This window comes from Erpetoichthys calabaricus, chromosome 8 (assembly GCF_900747795.2).
Source record: "Erpetoichthys calabaricus chromosome 8, fErpCal1.3, whole genome shotgun sequence".
NCBI lineage: Eukaryota > Metazoa > Chordata > Cladistia > Polypteriformes > Polypteridae > Erpetoichthys > Erpetoichthys calabaricus.
Window position 1 is genome coordinate 100,577,268 of NC_041401.2, and position 16,909 is coordinate 100,594,176.

The window sequence follows — 16,909 nt, forward strand, 5'->3', positions numbered from 1 at the left end:
CGCAGAGGCCGACATTGCAGTCCGGGTAGTAGATCTTTTCTGGGTGCCTATTTCTTATTTTCTGTTGCGTGTGAGTCAGATGGTAGTGTCAATGCCTGAGCCGCACGATGGGCTTGTGCCCCCTTTGTTATTGTAGGTTAGTGCAGCTCAAGGCTTGGTGACTGCTACGTTCTCTTTAACACGGACATTGACAGTTGCTGCTTTGTGAGCAGAAAGCAGTGTTATTAGGGCTAACATCTTTCTTGTCCTTGCACTTGATTGCAGTCATTTTGCCTTTTAGCCGTGTAGTTAATGTCCTACCACAGTGAAGCATCATGCGACTGAAGTCCTCAAGCAAATCACAGTGGTTCGGTCATACAGTTCTGTATGCATCACTTCCAGTTTGCATGTCTGCGTCTGCTAACCAATTCAGATTGTCATCGCCATCATTCGATTTGGTTCAAGCAATAGTTCAGTTTCATTTCCAAAACTGGCTTTATGGGTTCTCATTTGCCATTGTTCTTTGGTTGAAGGCTCCGCCCCATCCATGAATATTCATGAGCTATCATAGTTAATTTAAAGAGGCAGAATGCATAAAAATATTCATGATTGTTTTGTAGAATGTTATTTCATCCACAAGATGTCAGCAGCATACTGTCCCAAGAGTTACTCGTGTTTAACACCATAAAGGGGATCATTATACTCGCTCCGAGTCTGACTCAAGCTTAACTGTAATTACCCAGAATTCCAAGCCCGAATGAGACTTGGGGGATAATGCCAAAGAAGTTCATCTTTCGCCTTCTGGGCTCATCTCAAAGACAAAAATTGAATTCTTTGGGCGGAACTCAAAGCACCAAGACCAGGCACTGCTCATCACATGCGTAATACCATCCCTACAATGAACCATGGTGGTTGCAGCATCGTGCTGTGGGGATGCTTCTCAGCCACAGGGACAAGGAGACTTGTTAGGACCGAGGGAAGGCTGAATGTAGTCACGTACAGCAAGGTCCTTGAAGAAAACCTCCTCCAGTGTGCACACGTCTTCAGACTGGAGTGACGGTTCTCATTTCAGCATGACAATGACACAACACATACAGCCAAGACAATCCTGGAGTGGCTTTGGGACAGGTCTCTGACTGTCTTTGGGTGGCCCAACCACATCCCAGACTTAAGCCCCACTAGAACAAGTGTGGAGAGACCTGAAGGTGGGAGTTTACAGACACTTCAACTGAGCTTGAGAGGATCTGCCAGGAAGAATACGATAAACTGTCCAAATCCGGATGTGCAAATCTTGTAGAGGCTTACCCATGAAGCCCTGAAAAGTTAAAAGCTGTCCAAAAGGCTTCTGCAAAGTACTGCTTAAAGGGTCTGAATACTTGCATGAAATTTTACAACCTTTCTAAAGACATGTTTTCACTTTGTTATTATGGGTTATCGAGTGTCAATTAAATGACATAAATGGCAAATTTATCCATTTAAAATTAAATCTACAGTGCAATAAAGTGTGAAGAAAGTGAAGGGGTCTGAATACTTTGAGTCCTCTTTTTCCTGTGCATCCGGGTGTGGGTTATGATGAAGGTTTCTTGCTATAACACAGAGGGAGTTGACTGTTAGGCCCAATATGATTATTAATTCAAGACATTGAGAAGGGAAATGACACACTACGTGGGTTCTGAGTAAGGCGCTTCTAGCCAGAAAACTCTTGTTTTCAAAGACCAGATGTAGTTTTAAGCCTTTTCTGAGATAAATGGCTAAATGGTGTTCTTGGAATGCCAAATAACAATGTACGTGTATCAAAAACACATCCGGACTTTTCCTCTTTTCTTGTCAAACACACATTTGGTCCATTGGATCAGAAGGAAATCCTTAAAAAAATAAATCGGATACACGCTCCACTGCCACGTTCTTTTTTTGTTTGAGGTTCTTGCACTGGGTTGGCAATAGCATAGCAAATGGTCTGTTTATCATTTTACATAATGTCTTTCAGACAAAACATGGTACTTGCCTGGCATTATTATTTAAATGTCTTAAGTGTGTGTATTGTGTAGTATCTTTGTTCTTTAAAAATCAGTGAAAGTTTGTCTTGGAAAATCCAGTTACTCCTGTAGTTGAAATGTAATATGTAACATGGAATTGTGGGAGTTTGTTATTGACACTTTTCAGTTTGAAATTGAGCTGCACTGTTTTGTAATTTTTGCATTTCCTTCTTTTTTTTTTTTTTTTTTTGGCCATTACAGATGTTGCTCTGGAAAGAGAAGTCGAAGGCGATCTTGTTTTGGCAGACATGGGCCATGGAGTGCCCTTTAGGGCTGGCACATTCGATGGCTGTATCAGGTATGGTGTTGAATTATTAGTGAAGGCTGTAAATGCTGAGCTGTATGCCAAGATTTATGAACTTGTGTGACCAAGTAGCTTGTCCGGGTTTTTCAGCAGAGTTCAGCTGCCATCAGGTGGCATACACCTTAGTTATACTTCAGTTTATATTTCTGAAGTTCATAGTTATTGTGTTAAATGAGCCAGTGCCTCTTTAACATACACAAGCAGTATGGTGTAGAAACCAAAAATAAATCTAAACAAACCAGTTAGTGAAGTGCTTTGACCAATAAGAGAAGTAATATTTAAAAACCTGTCTGGAATATTTTTGGATGAAAACTGCCTCTCTAACTTAATAAACATTATGCAGGTAAAATCCTCTTTCTATTGTAATGCAGACCTTTACATGCAACAAGCCTGCATGGATGGATAAATAAATATTAGGCAAGAAATGCCATAAAGGAAGACGTTCAAGGGTTCACTTTAATTAAAACTAGAAAACACAAAGCCCTCTGATCCTCCACAGATCGAGGTTCCAGCCCCAGTGGTGCGTGAGTGCCAGCAGGCAGCTGTGCCATATTTGCCTGGTGGGTAGTGGATGCTGGAGCTGTCATTCTGAATTCTATCACATACTCGGTTTCTGCAATTCGCTTCACACTCTGCTACCATTTCAACTTGTCGATCATTTTGCTTAGGCAGTTTGCTACAAGAAAGACGCAAACACCGATAACTTCAGAGAGGCCAAAGCTGCTGTTCTTCTTCTTCCCCGTCACATAATCGACTTTGACAAGTTGCTTCATGGTCTACAGATGTTGCAGCATTTATTTTTTTTTCCTGTCAGTTGTGGCACGTGTGTGTGTGTATACAGTGGTGTGCAAAAGTATTCAATCTCCTTGAAAGTCATCATAATCCTCTGCATGACAAAAGATTAGTACATGTATTTATTCATTCAGTATCTTTTTAATGTGAACTCTTATGCCATAACAATACATTTCCAAAGTCAAAATAAACCATTTTCTGCAGATATTTAGCTGAAGAAGAAATAATTGAACGTTCATGTTTGCATAAGCACTTAAGCCTCTGTGCTGTTGAAGCTCCAGGTTTACACAAATAATAAAGAAATCACAAATGACACAAAGTGTCAGTCCTTTGACCATAATTAAACAAAATTAGGTTGGACTCATGAGTCCTTGCTCTCTCTCTGGATATAAAAAGCACCCTTTGTCAAGACCACAGTCTTTGTTGGACAATCATTGCAAAAATGAAGACAAAGGAGCATTTTGCTGATGTGAGAAAACAATGTCATTGAAATGCACAAGGCAGAAAATGGCTACAAAAAATATTGAAGTGTTTGAATGCCCTGTTAAGCACTGTTGGATCCATCATCAGGAAGCAGAATGTTCATCAGAGCACCCAGACTCATGCCAGAACAGGATGTCCCTCAAAACTAAAAATTAGACCACAACGTCGACTGGTGAAAGAAACTACTAAAAATACAACCGTCACACTCAGAAGTCTGCAGTGCTCTTTGGCTGAAACTGAGTGAAAGTGCAGAGGTCCAGAATTTCAGGAGCTCTCCCTAAAACAGGAGGGTAGCAAGAAAGAAGCCTTTCCTTAAGAAGGTCCACATAAAAGCACATATGGCATTTTCTACAAAGCATGAGAAAGACCCAATTAAGATGTGGGAGAAGGTTTTATGGTCAGATGAGACCAAAGAAGTACTTTTTGCTCAGACTTCGAAAAGGTAAAACTAACACTGCCCACGCCTTAAGAATCGCCATACTTACAGTGAAATATGGTGGTGGCAGCATCATGTTATGGAGATGCTTTTCATGTGCTGGGACTGACAATCGTGTCAGTGTTGAAGGAACAATGGATAGACTCAAATACCACACAGTATTGCAGGAGAACTTCTTCCAGCCTGCTGTGAACCTATGGCTCAGGAGAAGATTCATCTTCCATCGTGACAATGACCCAAAGCAATATTGGAATGGCTCAGAAACAGAAAGGTGAATGTTTTGGAATGACCAAGCCAAAGCCCTGATCTTAACCCAACTGATAATCTGTGGCACTATTTGAAAACTGCTGTCCAGAGGTCCTATCCCACCAATGTAGAGGATCTCTATAAATTCTGCCAAGAAGAACGGGGAAGAACCACTCCTAAACAATCTGCAAAACTGGGACCTACTTACCTCGAAAGAAGCAATGCTGTTATTGCAGTAAAAGGGTTCTTGACAAAGTATTAATATGAAAGGCTTCAATACTTATGAAAAAACTAACTTCTTCTACTTTGGAAATTCTGTATATTGTTACAGCTAAATATACTGAATGGATAAATATGTATAAATCTTTTGTCATGCAGAAAATTATGATGACTTTCAAGGGGATTAAATACTTTTGCATGCCACGGTGTGAGTGTATTTTATTTATATAAATTATTGTCACACTTTAGTAAAAAAAAAAAGTTTATAAGGGGGGAAAAAAAGAAATCTGAGAAATAAATCTGCAGATTTATTCTATGAATAATAATCCATCATCAAGCAATAATTATTTTTAACAAAATCCTATGATGTGCCACGTTTATTGTCACCCCTGCATTTAATACTTTGTGCTCCTTTAACCATTTTGGTGTTGATTTGGACGTGTTTTTAGATTATTTTCCTGTTGGAAGATTCAGCGATATCCGGCTTTAGTTTCTTAGCAGAGGCAGACAGGTTTAAATTTTAATGCCATGAACAAGGTTCCCAAGGCCTTTGGAGTAAAAACAGCCGCGATATGTCGCAGAATGTCCACTACACCTGGCAGTGTGGCGCAGGTTCTTTTGAGTGTCTGTTGTCAAGTAGCACATCTTCTCTCAGCTAACCATAGACCACGGCTCCACTGAATGTTCCAGTAGCGTTTAACAAACTCCAGGCCCTTTATGTTTCTGGTTAAATAACCAGAAATGTTTTTATCTACAGTGCTTTCCAAATCTGTGAGTTTTGGTGATGTAGTGTCCCCAAGAGGCTCCTTTTTTCTGTATTTCAATTTTTTTTTATAGCCATTCCATGACTCCTGAAGATCAACACTCTGTCCTCTCATTTCATTCCCACACTGACTAATGAATGGGGGCATTTGGCCTCATATTTATACCCTGGTGACACAGGAAGTCAGTCAGTCAGTTATAGAGAGTAAGCTTAAATCAATTAAGGTTTGGATTTCTTTCATTGTTTTCAGTGTGAGTTTGAGGTAATTCACCAAAAGGTGGTTTATTTTACAACCGTTTTTACTCGTCTTTACGATGGATGCCAGTAATTGTGGAGGGGACTGTAGATACCCGTTACTGTTCTCCAGAGAGCCCATGATAGGATTAAGAAAGGAGTGAAAGGCTTGATGTGGGCGCTGAGCTGGCTCGTCTCTGGGGCTCCCATGTCCAGTTATGTTAGGTTTGTCTTCTCATCAGCATTGCTCCACTGTTGCCTCCTTGGGTCCTTCATGTGTGGCAGTGCACTGGATTGAGCATGCTGGTACATGATGACCCTGGCATGACCTTTAACACTGGACGTCATGGGCTGTGACCAGTGGTGGAGATAAAGTGAGACAAAGACAAATAAAAAAGTAAAGAAACTCACGGAGTCTCTTATTTACAGCTAAAGACAAACAATGACATCAAAAAATCAGTGCTGTGACATCTACAAGCCAAGCACAAAATCCTGGATGACACACCAAAAGAAATATCAAGAAAAATGTTTTTTACAAAAAGATAAAATGATTCCTGTCTTCTTCCTTCTAATGCGAAATAAAGAAGTGCAAAGGTTCTTCCAAAAAAAAAAAAAAAAAAAAAAAACGGCAAGAGAAACAAACTTGTAGCTCACCAGCCACCCCCTGTTGAAATGATCTGAGCTTCTGGCTCTGCAGTTGTGCCCACTCACACCAGCTGTTGGCAAAAGACCACTGCTTACCTTCTTCTAGCACTGTCCTGTCTTGATCCTTCAAGCAGGGTGCCCCATGTGGCGTTGCCTCTGCCACGTCTCCTCAGACTAGACCCCTGTACCCACTACCTACAGCCTGACAACCCCTCTTTCTGTTCCTGTAGTAAGTAAATCCATTTACTCAGGCCCTTCTCTCACACTCCCATTGACGATTACCCAGACACAGCTTCTCCCTCACAGCGTTGGTTATGTGCCAAGATGGTAGCTTATTGCCTTGCAGAGGGATACATGCAGTGCTGCAAACCTCTTGGGATTTATGCACACATTGAGCAGCTCCTCACCCAAAGTGCGACGTCATGCCCCTGTGTTGCCACAGTGTCGCACACTCCTTCATTCTTAAGAGGAAAGCGCCCTTAACTATTAATACTTGGCAAAGCAGACTATAAATAGTTGTAAATAGTTTCAAAAACTAAACCCATGACTCTGCCCGTCACACTTGGTTATCTTGAAGACTGCTGAGGCGTCCTTGGTGTGCTCTAGCATTGCCATACATGACCTGATGCACTCTGGGTATATTGGTTTTAGGGCAAGTTCAGCCAACTGTAAGTAGTTCTTCATGTCCCACTTAATTTTTAAGCAATATAATTTTGTGACCAAAGTTTTTAAAGATGCTCCAAAGCTGGGCCTTCCTTTATAGTGTGTTTTACAGTGTATTTTTTTTTCTTTCTTTTCTTCTAGTTTTGACTATGAAGTCATTTTCTATACAAGTTCAACTTGATTGTATGCAGTGTTATTTTCTTGAAGTAAAATAAAAATTAGAAAAAATATATATTCATGTAGAGTTTTGTCTATGTAAGACCAAGTACAAGTGAAAAATAAATAATTGAACCTGTAATTTCTATAAAGCAGAAACAGGCAGACTGTAAGTGAAGCAGCACACGTGAGGAGCTTTGGAAGGAAAGGAGGCCTGGTTGTGTGACGTCCATTTGTGCTGAATGAGGCTGATGACGTTTATTTAATCAGTATGAATGTCTTGTCTTTTCAGCCCTTATTCCTCCTCCAAAACTGTTGTACTGTTGTAATCTAAAAGAAGAATCCTACTTAGTGTGAGTCCTCTTTTCCTTTGCAGCATATCGGCACTTCAGTGGCTTTGTAATGCAGACAAGAAATCCCACAGTCCCCCCAAGCGGCTTTACCGGTTCTTCAGCACTCTTTATTCCTCGCTGGTATGTTACTTATCCTGTCCGGTTTTTATACTCGGTGTCTTGATGTTATGCTGCTCTTTGTTTCTGTTACTCTCTTACAGATACAGTAATCCCTCCTCCATCGCGGGGGTTGCGTTCCAGAGTCACCCGCGAAATAAGAAAATCCGCGAAGTAGAAACCATATGTTTATATGGTTACTTTTATATTGTCATGCTTGGGTCACAGATTTGCGCAGAAACACAGGAGGTTGTAGAGAGACAGGAACATTATTCAAACACTGCAAACAAACATTTGTCTCTTTTTCAAAAGTTTAAACTGTGCTCCATGACAAGACAGAGATGACAGTTCTGTCTCACAATTAAAAGAATGCAAACATATCTTCCTCTTCAAAGGAGTGCGCATCAGGAGCAGATCATGTCACAGAGATAGAAAAAAGCAAACAAATCAATAGGGCTGTTTGGCTTTTAATTATGCGAAGCACCGCTGGTACAAAGCTGTTGAAGGCGGCAGCTCACACCCCCTCCGTCAGGAGCAGGGAGAGAGAGAGAGAGATAGAGAGAGAGAGATAAAAACAAACAACCAAAAATCAATACGTGCCCTTCGAGCTTTTAAGTATGCGAAGCACCGTGCAGCATGTCGTTTCAGGAAGCAGCTGCACAAAAGATAGCAACGTGAAGATAATCTTTCAGCATTTTTGGACGAGCGTCCGTATCGTCTAGGTGTGCGAACAGCCCCCCTGCTCAATCCCCCTACGTCAGGATCAGAGAAAGTCAGCGCAAGAGAGAGAGAAAAGTAAGTTGGGTAGCTTCTCAGCCATCTGCCAATAGCGTCCCTTGTATGAAATCAACTGGGCAAACCAACTGAGGAAGCATGTACCAGAAATTAAAAGACCCATTGTCCGCAGAAATCCGCGAACCAGCAAAAAATCTGCGATATATATTTAAATATGCTTACATATAAAATCTGCGATGGAGTGAAGCCACAAAAGGCGAAGCGCGATATAGCGAGGGATTACTGTACTAAGACCAGATCCATTTAAGCTGTCAGTATTTTTGCAGGTTTAGTGTTGCTTGGTTATCCCAAAAAAAATGGATACTGTCTGGTAGCACTTAGGTGTGTGTAGTATTGCCATGTAGTTGAGATCTTTAACCCAAACAGGAAGGTCATTTGTCCTCAACGAAGAAATAAATAAAAAATATAATGTCCATTGAATATTTGTTACCTCTGTCTGGTTGTGTGTCCTTTGGGTGTTTCTTTGTGTCCTGGTGGTTTACTTCCAGTTTACATGGAATTGTTTGCAAAAATGATAACCATTGTCATAATTGGGTGCGTTCATTTTGTCGTTTTTGCTTTACGTGAATTTTTTTTTTTTTTTAGGCCCGTGGTTCTCGAGCAGTTTTTCAGATCTACCCAGAAAATTCAGACCAGGTAGGCATCTGCATAATAGTCATAACCTTTCTTTGTGCTGTGGTTAAAATTCAAGAAGCTTTTTAATTTTTTTTTTCTTTCTTGGTACTTGTGTATTATTTATTAAGTTTGTTTTCCTTAAAAACAAAAAAGGCTGAGATTTACTAAAGCCTGGGTCTGTGCGTGTTAATGTATTTTGGTGGCTCATTGCATGCTGTGCTTCACATCTTGGTTCTCCTCTCTTTTATGATCTAGCTGGAATTGATCACGTCACAAGCAATGAAGGCTGGCTTCACTGGAGGCATGGTGGTCGATTATCCAAACAGTGCTAAAGCCAAGAAGTAAGTGGCATGATGAGTTAACTGCCTGCAGAACTGACTTTTGTACTGGCTATTGTGTTGAATCGGTAGCTTTTCATGCCCACCCCAACATCGTATTGACTTTGAAGTTGTAAATGTATGTAATAAACTACACACATTGTTTGAAATTTGAAAACTTACGTTTAGGCCAAAGTCCTACTTGAAATATTTCCCAGCTGTCAACAAGTATGAAGGGATGTTGTGGTGCACACGTGGACAGATAGGGTCAGTACAATTCCTCTAAGCAGATGAAAATAACGGGGGTACATAGGTTACATCCTGCGTGAAGAAGGGGCCTGAGTTGCCTCGAAAGCTTGCATATTGTAATCTTTTTAGTTAGCCAATAAAAGGTGTCATTTTGCTTGGCTTTTCTCTACATTCATAATGGCTAACACGGTACAACACCCTAGTACTACAGGGGTACAAAGGTGGAGACTAATCTTGTCTGAAATTGTCTGGCATTCTTCTCTCACCCAGATAACGTCAGGCCTGGTCCACACAGAGGCTGTGTACTTGACATTCATTCCCAGTTATTTTAGTTATAAAGTAAACCATTAACATCCTTAAGTAAATGTTCACCAGGTGTTTGCCAGCACACACCACATCTACTCTTGACTCCAGGGATGGCTTTCATTATTTGTACTCTGGACAAGACTTTTTTTTTTTTTTTGCACTCGCTCTCCTTGGGAGGCCACAGTAGTTGAAGACCGGCCCTGCCAGGTGCACAGTACTCTTGGTAAGTTAGCCATAAGACTGTGCAGCATGTTAGCTTTCCTGTTCCCCCAAGATGTCTGTCCCAGGAGGAGGTTAGTCGACAGACCGCTGCAGCAGTACCAGGCCCAGGCCTGTGAGTGTAGTACCAAACAGTCTCCGTGAAGTGGCCACTTTTTTAGAAATGCGGTAAATGCAGTCATTAGTCTTTAGTTTTTCCAAAGTATGCTGCTTTTTGGAGGCCACATGATCTTGCTGCTGTGTGCTTTACTTTAATATGCAAGTTTTACTGGGACCAGTTGTGTGGAGATTGGGGGAATTTGGTAGGTTTTGTGTCTTGCTTGTTATTTCTGTCCAGTCCTGTCCAAGAATGACCACATACCAGAGAGTTTGGGAGTACTGCTACCCAAAGGTGTCATTTTGGCCCCCTATATGTGATTGTCACAAATGCTGTCATATGCAGGGTAGAATTTCTCTTTTTCTTTTTCCATGCTGTTACGTGGGCACAGGGTGTTAATGTAACAGTAAAAGTGCAGCATGCTTTAACTTATTGACCACCACGTGTTCACACCAAGAGTTGGAAAAGATGAAAACACCACCCACATGTGCCTCTCAACGTGCCATGCTCACGTCTGTGCCATGTGGTTTTGGTCACAATCTGGATCATCTTCTCCAGAATAACTGCAATTCCCGATCATCCATTGACCTCTTGGCTCCACCACTTGACCATCTTCTCTTAGTGCTGCTCGACTTACCTTATTCTGGCACGGCTTTTTCATTACTACTAGCTCCATGATTTTGTCTCAGGTGTTTAAAGGTGGGCTTCAGCCACCTAACCTAAGTAACTGCGCCCAGAGATCAAACATGCCTATTAATAATAGTGGCACACATTAATTTGAGAAATGTGTTTGTTTTATAATGAGGATTTCTTTTTCCTGCGGTGGGTTGGCACGCTGCCCTGGATTGTTTCCTGCCTTGTGCCCTGTGTTGGCTGGGATTGGCTCCAGCAGACCCCCGTGACCCTGTGTTCGGATTCAGTGGGTTGGAAAATGGATGGATATCTTTTTCCTTCAAACTATTTTACTTCAATTAAAGGTTAAATTAATGTTTATAGTTTGAATGAAAGATCAAGAAGATGAACAATAAAGGCATTTCTTCACGGCCCATTTTGCATTTCTATATTGTGGAGGCCACTGTACTTGAGCAGGTGTACTGTGTGTGCACTACATCGCTGGTGTGCCATAAGACCACTGGCACAGGCAGGTTAATATCATACAGTAGAAGAAGATCAATTGGTAAGTAACAAACAAACTTGATCAAAAACATTTTCTTTGTTTGTTAGTTATGTACTGCTCTGTTGATTATATAAGATGTTGAACTTTGTGTGCCCATTGCGGCAGTTAGTAGGCCCACAAGCAGACGCTGGCCAAGCTGGAGGCACTGAAGCTCCTGAGAATTCTTCAAGTGGTACTTGAGGCTTTTAGTGTGACCTGCACAGCCTGCTGCCATCACTGCACCTCATAACAAGCAGACACAAAGTGATTGTGTCTGGTGGAAACCGTACATCCTCTGTTTGGCAGGCGGCCTCCGTCCTGTGACTTCAAAGTGCACGCAGCGGCTTACTGACTCGAGTCCTATTTGTTTGCTGCTTTCTGAACAAATTCTGTTGTCTGTCAAAGTAACATTGGCTTTCTGTTAGCAGAATGTACCGTCTCAGTAGTCTCTTTCTTGTGAAGAATTCTATGCATCGCCTTTTATCTTTTACAGTCGCTCTCAGACAAGGTATCACATTGAGAGGAATGTGAGAGAAGGACCTCTTGACGAATAAATATTAGTTCAATTCAGGCTTAGCCTAATTTTGGCAGCGCATCTCTGGAGAATTCACTCAGGCTGCACACTAAGTTGCTGTAGGTTACTGAATCTTTGAAATATTTATTTAATTAATTTATTTATTTTTACAGGTTTTTTCTCTGCCTCTTTGTTGGAGTATCCGGGGCATTGCCAAAGGTAAGAGATCAGAGTGAAACACAGTAGGAGGCTAAATTTCAGTACGTACTCGACCCAGCGCTCTTTATTTTGTATGCGTTGTGTGAGGTCATGGGCGTTTTCAGATAAAGACATCACCGGGTTCATAGATGACTGCAGGGTGTGTATTTATGAACTTTCTTATGGATCATTAGACTCCACTAATCCCAGACAGTGCCGCAGGAGTGCACACTTTGGTTTTATGCTGTGTTGTTTTATGATAGTTTTAATTTGGGTGAGTCTGCTGCTTTTTGAATTTTCTTCTCTAAGACTGCCTGTTGTTACATCTGTATTCTGTCTAAACATTTTCCATTTAAAAGATAAACTCTGTTTTTCAAGTCAAAGTTATTCCTTCACAATCATGGTATATATATAGTAATTTGCTACCTGTAATTGGGGTTTAAAGTGAAGCTTTATTTTTTACGTAAATTTTAAAAATATCTTGCCTGTTTTTGCAGTTTACGTGGGGTTGTAGGGACAAAGTCTTAAAACGTATCAAATATATTCACATGAAACCGTAAAGGTGCTGATTTAAGAAAACCTGCCCTCCACATTCATGAGGTATCTCTGTGATAACAAAAGGCAACTAGAAATAATTACTTTATGATTTATTCATGGTCTTGTTTGCTCGAGATAAGGATTCGTTACTTGCCCGTTTGTCTGCTTGCCGTGGCCATCATAGGTGGAGTTGTGAGAATCCAACGCACTTTACATTCTGTGGTGTTAATTTGCAAAGCCTATGGAGTGAGATGTCTGACGAGTGTACTTTATACACATATAAATTAATCTCAACTGAACGGACTACACTGCACTGTATTTTTAATGAAAGCCTTTGATGTTTGAATGATTTGAAGCTCCACTGGCCAATTATTGATTTATTTTTTGATGCATGATGAGTTGCTCACTCCATGTAGACGGTCCACTTACTAAACTTCAGTCTGATTTGAGTTTGTGTTGCTATACTGGCCCGTGTGTGTGATTGTGTTCACCCTACAATAGGCGCCATTTCCGGAAACTGTTTGTGCTTTGCGTCCATTGCTTACTGGGCTAGGCCTGCAACCCTACTCTGGATTAATCAAGTTAAGAAGATGGATGGATTATTTTTATTTTTGCTATTACTATTGTGTCTGTAGCGGAGACAAATATGAATAAATTAATGGTTGGAAAATACTGAGGACAGTAATAGTAACTGTAAGTACTTTTAGATACTGCAGTGGTAGTGCTACTGTCTCACAGTGAAGGACGCTGGAGTTTTGCGTCCTGGTGTTCCCTGTGTGGAGTTCGCATGTCTCCCCCGGTGCTCCAGTTTCCTCCCACAGGCCGAACACATGCAGGTTAGGTGGATTGGCATTGCTGGGGGGTTGGTGGAGGGAGTTGTGGGGGGTGTTTGCCCTGTGATGGACTGGTGCCCTGTCCATGGATTGTTCTGCCTGGTGTCAGTCTGATGGCTTCTGCGGCAGGTTCCAGCTGTTTGGCGACCCTGCCCTGGATAAGCAGGTCAGATGCCTGTAACATTCTGTTCAGTTCTTGTCTCTTTTTGCTGTGTGCTGTGCTTGAAGTGGGAACGACTGCTGGAAGTCTTTGTTTTTGTAGGCTGTTTGGTCCTCCTCATGATGCATTTCAAATGTTACACAATTTCTTTATTGAGCGGGTGTGAGGGTCCTCCTTGGAGTGTTCAGTGCCCTACTAAAAGTACAGTGGTGTGAAAAACTATTTGCCCCCTTCCTGATTTCTTATTCTTTTGCATGTTTGTCACACAAAATGTTTCTGATCATCAAACACATTTAACCATTAGTCAAATATAACACAAGTAAACACAAAATGCAGTTTGTAAATGGTGGTTTTTATTATTTAGGGAGAAAAAAAAATCCAAACCTACATGGCCCTGTGTGAAAAAGTAATTGCCCCCTGAACCTAATAACTGGTTTGGCCACCCTTAGCAGCAATAACTGCAATCAAGCGTTTGCGATAACTTGCAATGAGTCTTTTACAGCGCTCTGGAGGAATTTTGGCCCACTCATCTTTGCAAAATTGTTGTAATTCAGCTTTATTTGAGGGTTTTCTAGCATGAACTGCCTTTTTAAGGTCATGCCATAGCATCTCAATTGGATTCAGGTCAGGACTTTGACTAGGCCACTCCAAAGTCTTCATTTTGTTTTTCTTCAGCCATTCAGAGGTGGATTTGCTGGTGTGTTTTGGGTCATTGTCCTGTTGCAGCACCCAAGATCGCTTCAGCTTGAGTTGACGAACAGATGGCCGGACATTCTCCTTCAGGATTTTTTGGTAGACAGTAGAATTCATGGTTCCATCTATCACAGCAAGCCTTCCAGGTCCTGAAGCAGCAAAACAACCCCAGACCATCACACTACCACCACCATATTTTACTGTTGGTATGATGTTCTTTTTCTGAAATGCTGTGTTCCTTTTACGCCAGATGTAACGGGACATTTGGCTTCCAAAAAGTTCAACTTTTGTCTCATCAGTCCACAAGGTATTTTCCCAAAAGTCTTGCCAATCACTGAGATGTTTCTTAGCAAAACTGAGATGAGCCCTTATGTTCTTTTTGCTTAACAGTGGTTTGCGTCTTGGAAATCTGCCATGCAGGCCGTTTTTGCCCAGTCTCTTTCTTATGGTGGAGTCGTGAACACTGACCTTAATTGAGGCAAGTGAGGCCTGCAGTTCTTTAGACGTTGTCCTGGGGTCTTTTGTGACCTCTCGGATGAGTCGTCTCTGTGCTCTTGGGATAATTTTGGTCGGCCGGCCACTCCTGGGAAGGTTCACCACTGTTCCATGTTTTTGCCATTTGTGGATAATGGCTCTCACTGTGGTTCACTGGAGTCCCAAAGCTTTAGAAATGGCTTTATAACCTTTACCAGACTGATAGATCTCAATTACTTCTGTTCTCATTTTTTCCTGAATTTCTTTGGATCTTGGCATGATGTCTAGCTTTTGAGGTGCTTTTGGTCTACTTCTCTGTGTCAGGCAGCTCCTATTTAAGTGATTTCTTGATTGAAACAGGTGTGGCAGTAATCAGGCCTGGGGGTGGCTACGGAAATTGAACTCGGGTGTGATACACCACAGTTAGGTTATTTTTTAACAAGGGGGCAATTACTTTTTCACACAGGGCCATGTAGGTTTGGATTTTTTTTCTCCCTAAATAATAAAAACCATCATTTAAAAACTGCATTTTGTGTTTACTTGTGTTATATTTGACTAATGGTTAAATGTGTTTGATGATCAGAAACATTTTGTGTGACAAACATGCAAAAGAATAAGAAATCAGGAAGGGGGCAAATAGTTTTTCACACCACTGTATATTATATCAAAGAGTGTGGGTCTGGTTTGGGTGTGTTTGCTTTCAGAGTGCGAAGTGCTGCCATCATTTTCCGTAGGTGCTCTGCTGCTACAACAGACAAATGCCCCACATCAGGCCCTGGTGATGTGCCTGCTCAATGTTCTGTCTCACTGAAGCTCATGATGCCTTAACAGTCCTGCTGAACCGCATGGTATCTTTGTGAAATAGTGAAAGAATATGAGATCATGTGAATTTTTTCAGTTGTTATTGTCTAGTTGTCAACAGAAGGCAATTCACACCTCAGCATCAACAATGGCGTGTGGAGATGACTTCCCAAGGCGGGTCCACACCCCGCTGGCCCTGCCCTGATGGGGTAGCTGAAGTGACGCGCACAGCCAGTCTTCTCTTAAAACGGCCAAATCTCACAACATTGCTTTGCTTTTTTTCCCTTCGTAACACGACATGATATGCTGTTTTACAATATGTGTGCGATCTCAAGGCACAGATCAATACTCTGTACCATTTGTAGATTGAAAAATGGACTTATTTAGTTAATTCTTTGGTGCTAAGGCATGTTTTAAATTTATTTTGGGATCCCAGTATCCATAAGCTCAATTATAAAATGTAAGAGTGGGCTAGTTTATTTTTTAAAAATGTATAAAATATGCTTCACTTTTGAAAGCAGTCTCTTGTGGCAAATGAATATATGCCATGATTTTGAAGAAATAACTTTTGACTTGAAAAACCTTTCCTTTCAAGTACTGTTGTTATTCATTTTATTGACCACTTCTTTTAAGGGCAGCACAGTGACACTGTTAGGTAATCGTAATGAATAAAGCAAATGAAAAAAAATGGACTAATCAATATTTTTTCATAATTTTTGGAGCCACTTCATATTCTTCAATTTTCACTTGGCACATAAAGACCATTGAGAAATAAAAATAGGATGGAAGCTTCAAGTTAATTTGTCAGTCTGATACTGAAACTCCACACATGTGATTAGTGCAGCGCTAGTGGTCATTTATTGAATAAATTGAAATTGTGCTGGTAAGCCAATCCAGAACTCTACTTACTAGTGTGATTTAGTCGGCACCGATGCACATAAATAAGGCAAAAATCATCAAATGAACATGGAGGCTTGACATATCCCTCAGTAATGGCCTTCACTTAGTGCTGCTCATACCAGGATGATTTGTGCTGTGTGAGCAGTCTTGTGGTTTTATTAGCTTCATCTGAACAAAGTCGCACAGAGTGATCAGAGTGACGGGTGGTGTGCTGGACAGGTTGAGGGGACGCTCTCTCGCTTACTCTTAACAGGTAACTACAGCCTGCAGACGGATGTAAATGGCTTTTTACGAGGGGGTGCATCTTGTGAAATCAGTAACGACATAACATCTCACACTTCTTTTCTTTTGCACTTGTGCATTTGTATGAAAAGCCAGAGATGGAGAAGCTTTCCTGTGCTTGAAGTACACATTAGCCACACCATGTTGTTTTACACGTCATTAATCGGATGGTCCTTTTGCCTTTGTTTCAGGGGTTAGGCTCCGAGTCTGTGGAAAAGGGGGTAGCTCATCAGGCCATGTTCACTGGAGAAAGGTAAGCTGAAACATAACAATCTCTAAAGTTACCCACTAAACTGTTGTGTGTGTTTGCTTTGTTTGTATCTGCGTTTCTTGCAAAAAACATTAATAGACAGCAACT

At 41.2% G+C, this 16,909-nt stretch overlaps 1 protein-coding gene across 2 annotated transcripts in view; it reads left to right on the forward strand.

Moving 5' to 3' along the window:
* The window catches only part of bud23 (BUD23 rRNA methyltransferase and ribosome maturation factor), a 40,900-nt gene that overhangs the window by 14,773 nt on the left and 9,218 nt on the right, over positions 1–16,909 (forward strand). For both annotated transcript variants that reach the window (XM_028807169.2, XM_028807167.2), the window contains exons 5-10: positions 2,217–2,313; positions 7,333–7,429; positions 8,786–8,836; positions 9,071–9,156; positions 11,847–11,892; positions 16,743–16,804. In XM_028807169.2, coding sequence (XP_028663002.1) covers positions 2,217–2,313; positions 7,333–7,429; positions 8,786–8,836; positions 9,071–9,156; positions 11,847–11,892; positions 16,743–16,804 — 439 coding nt within the window. The remainder of the gene's footprint in view (positions 1–2,216; positions 2,314–7,332; positions 7,430–8,785; positions 8,837–9,070; positions 9,157–11,846; positions 11,893–16,742; positions 16,805–16,909) is intronic.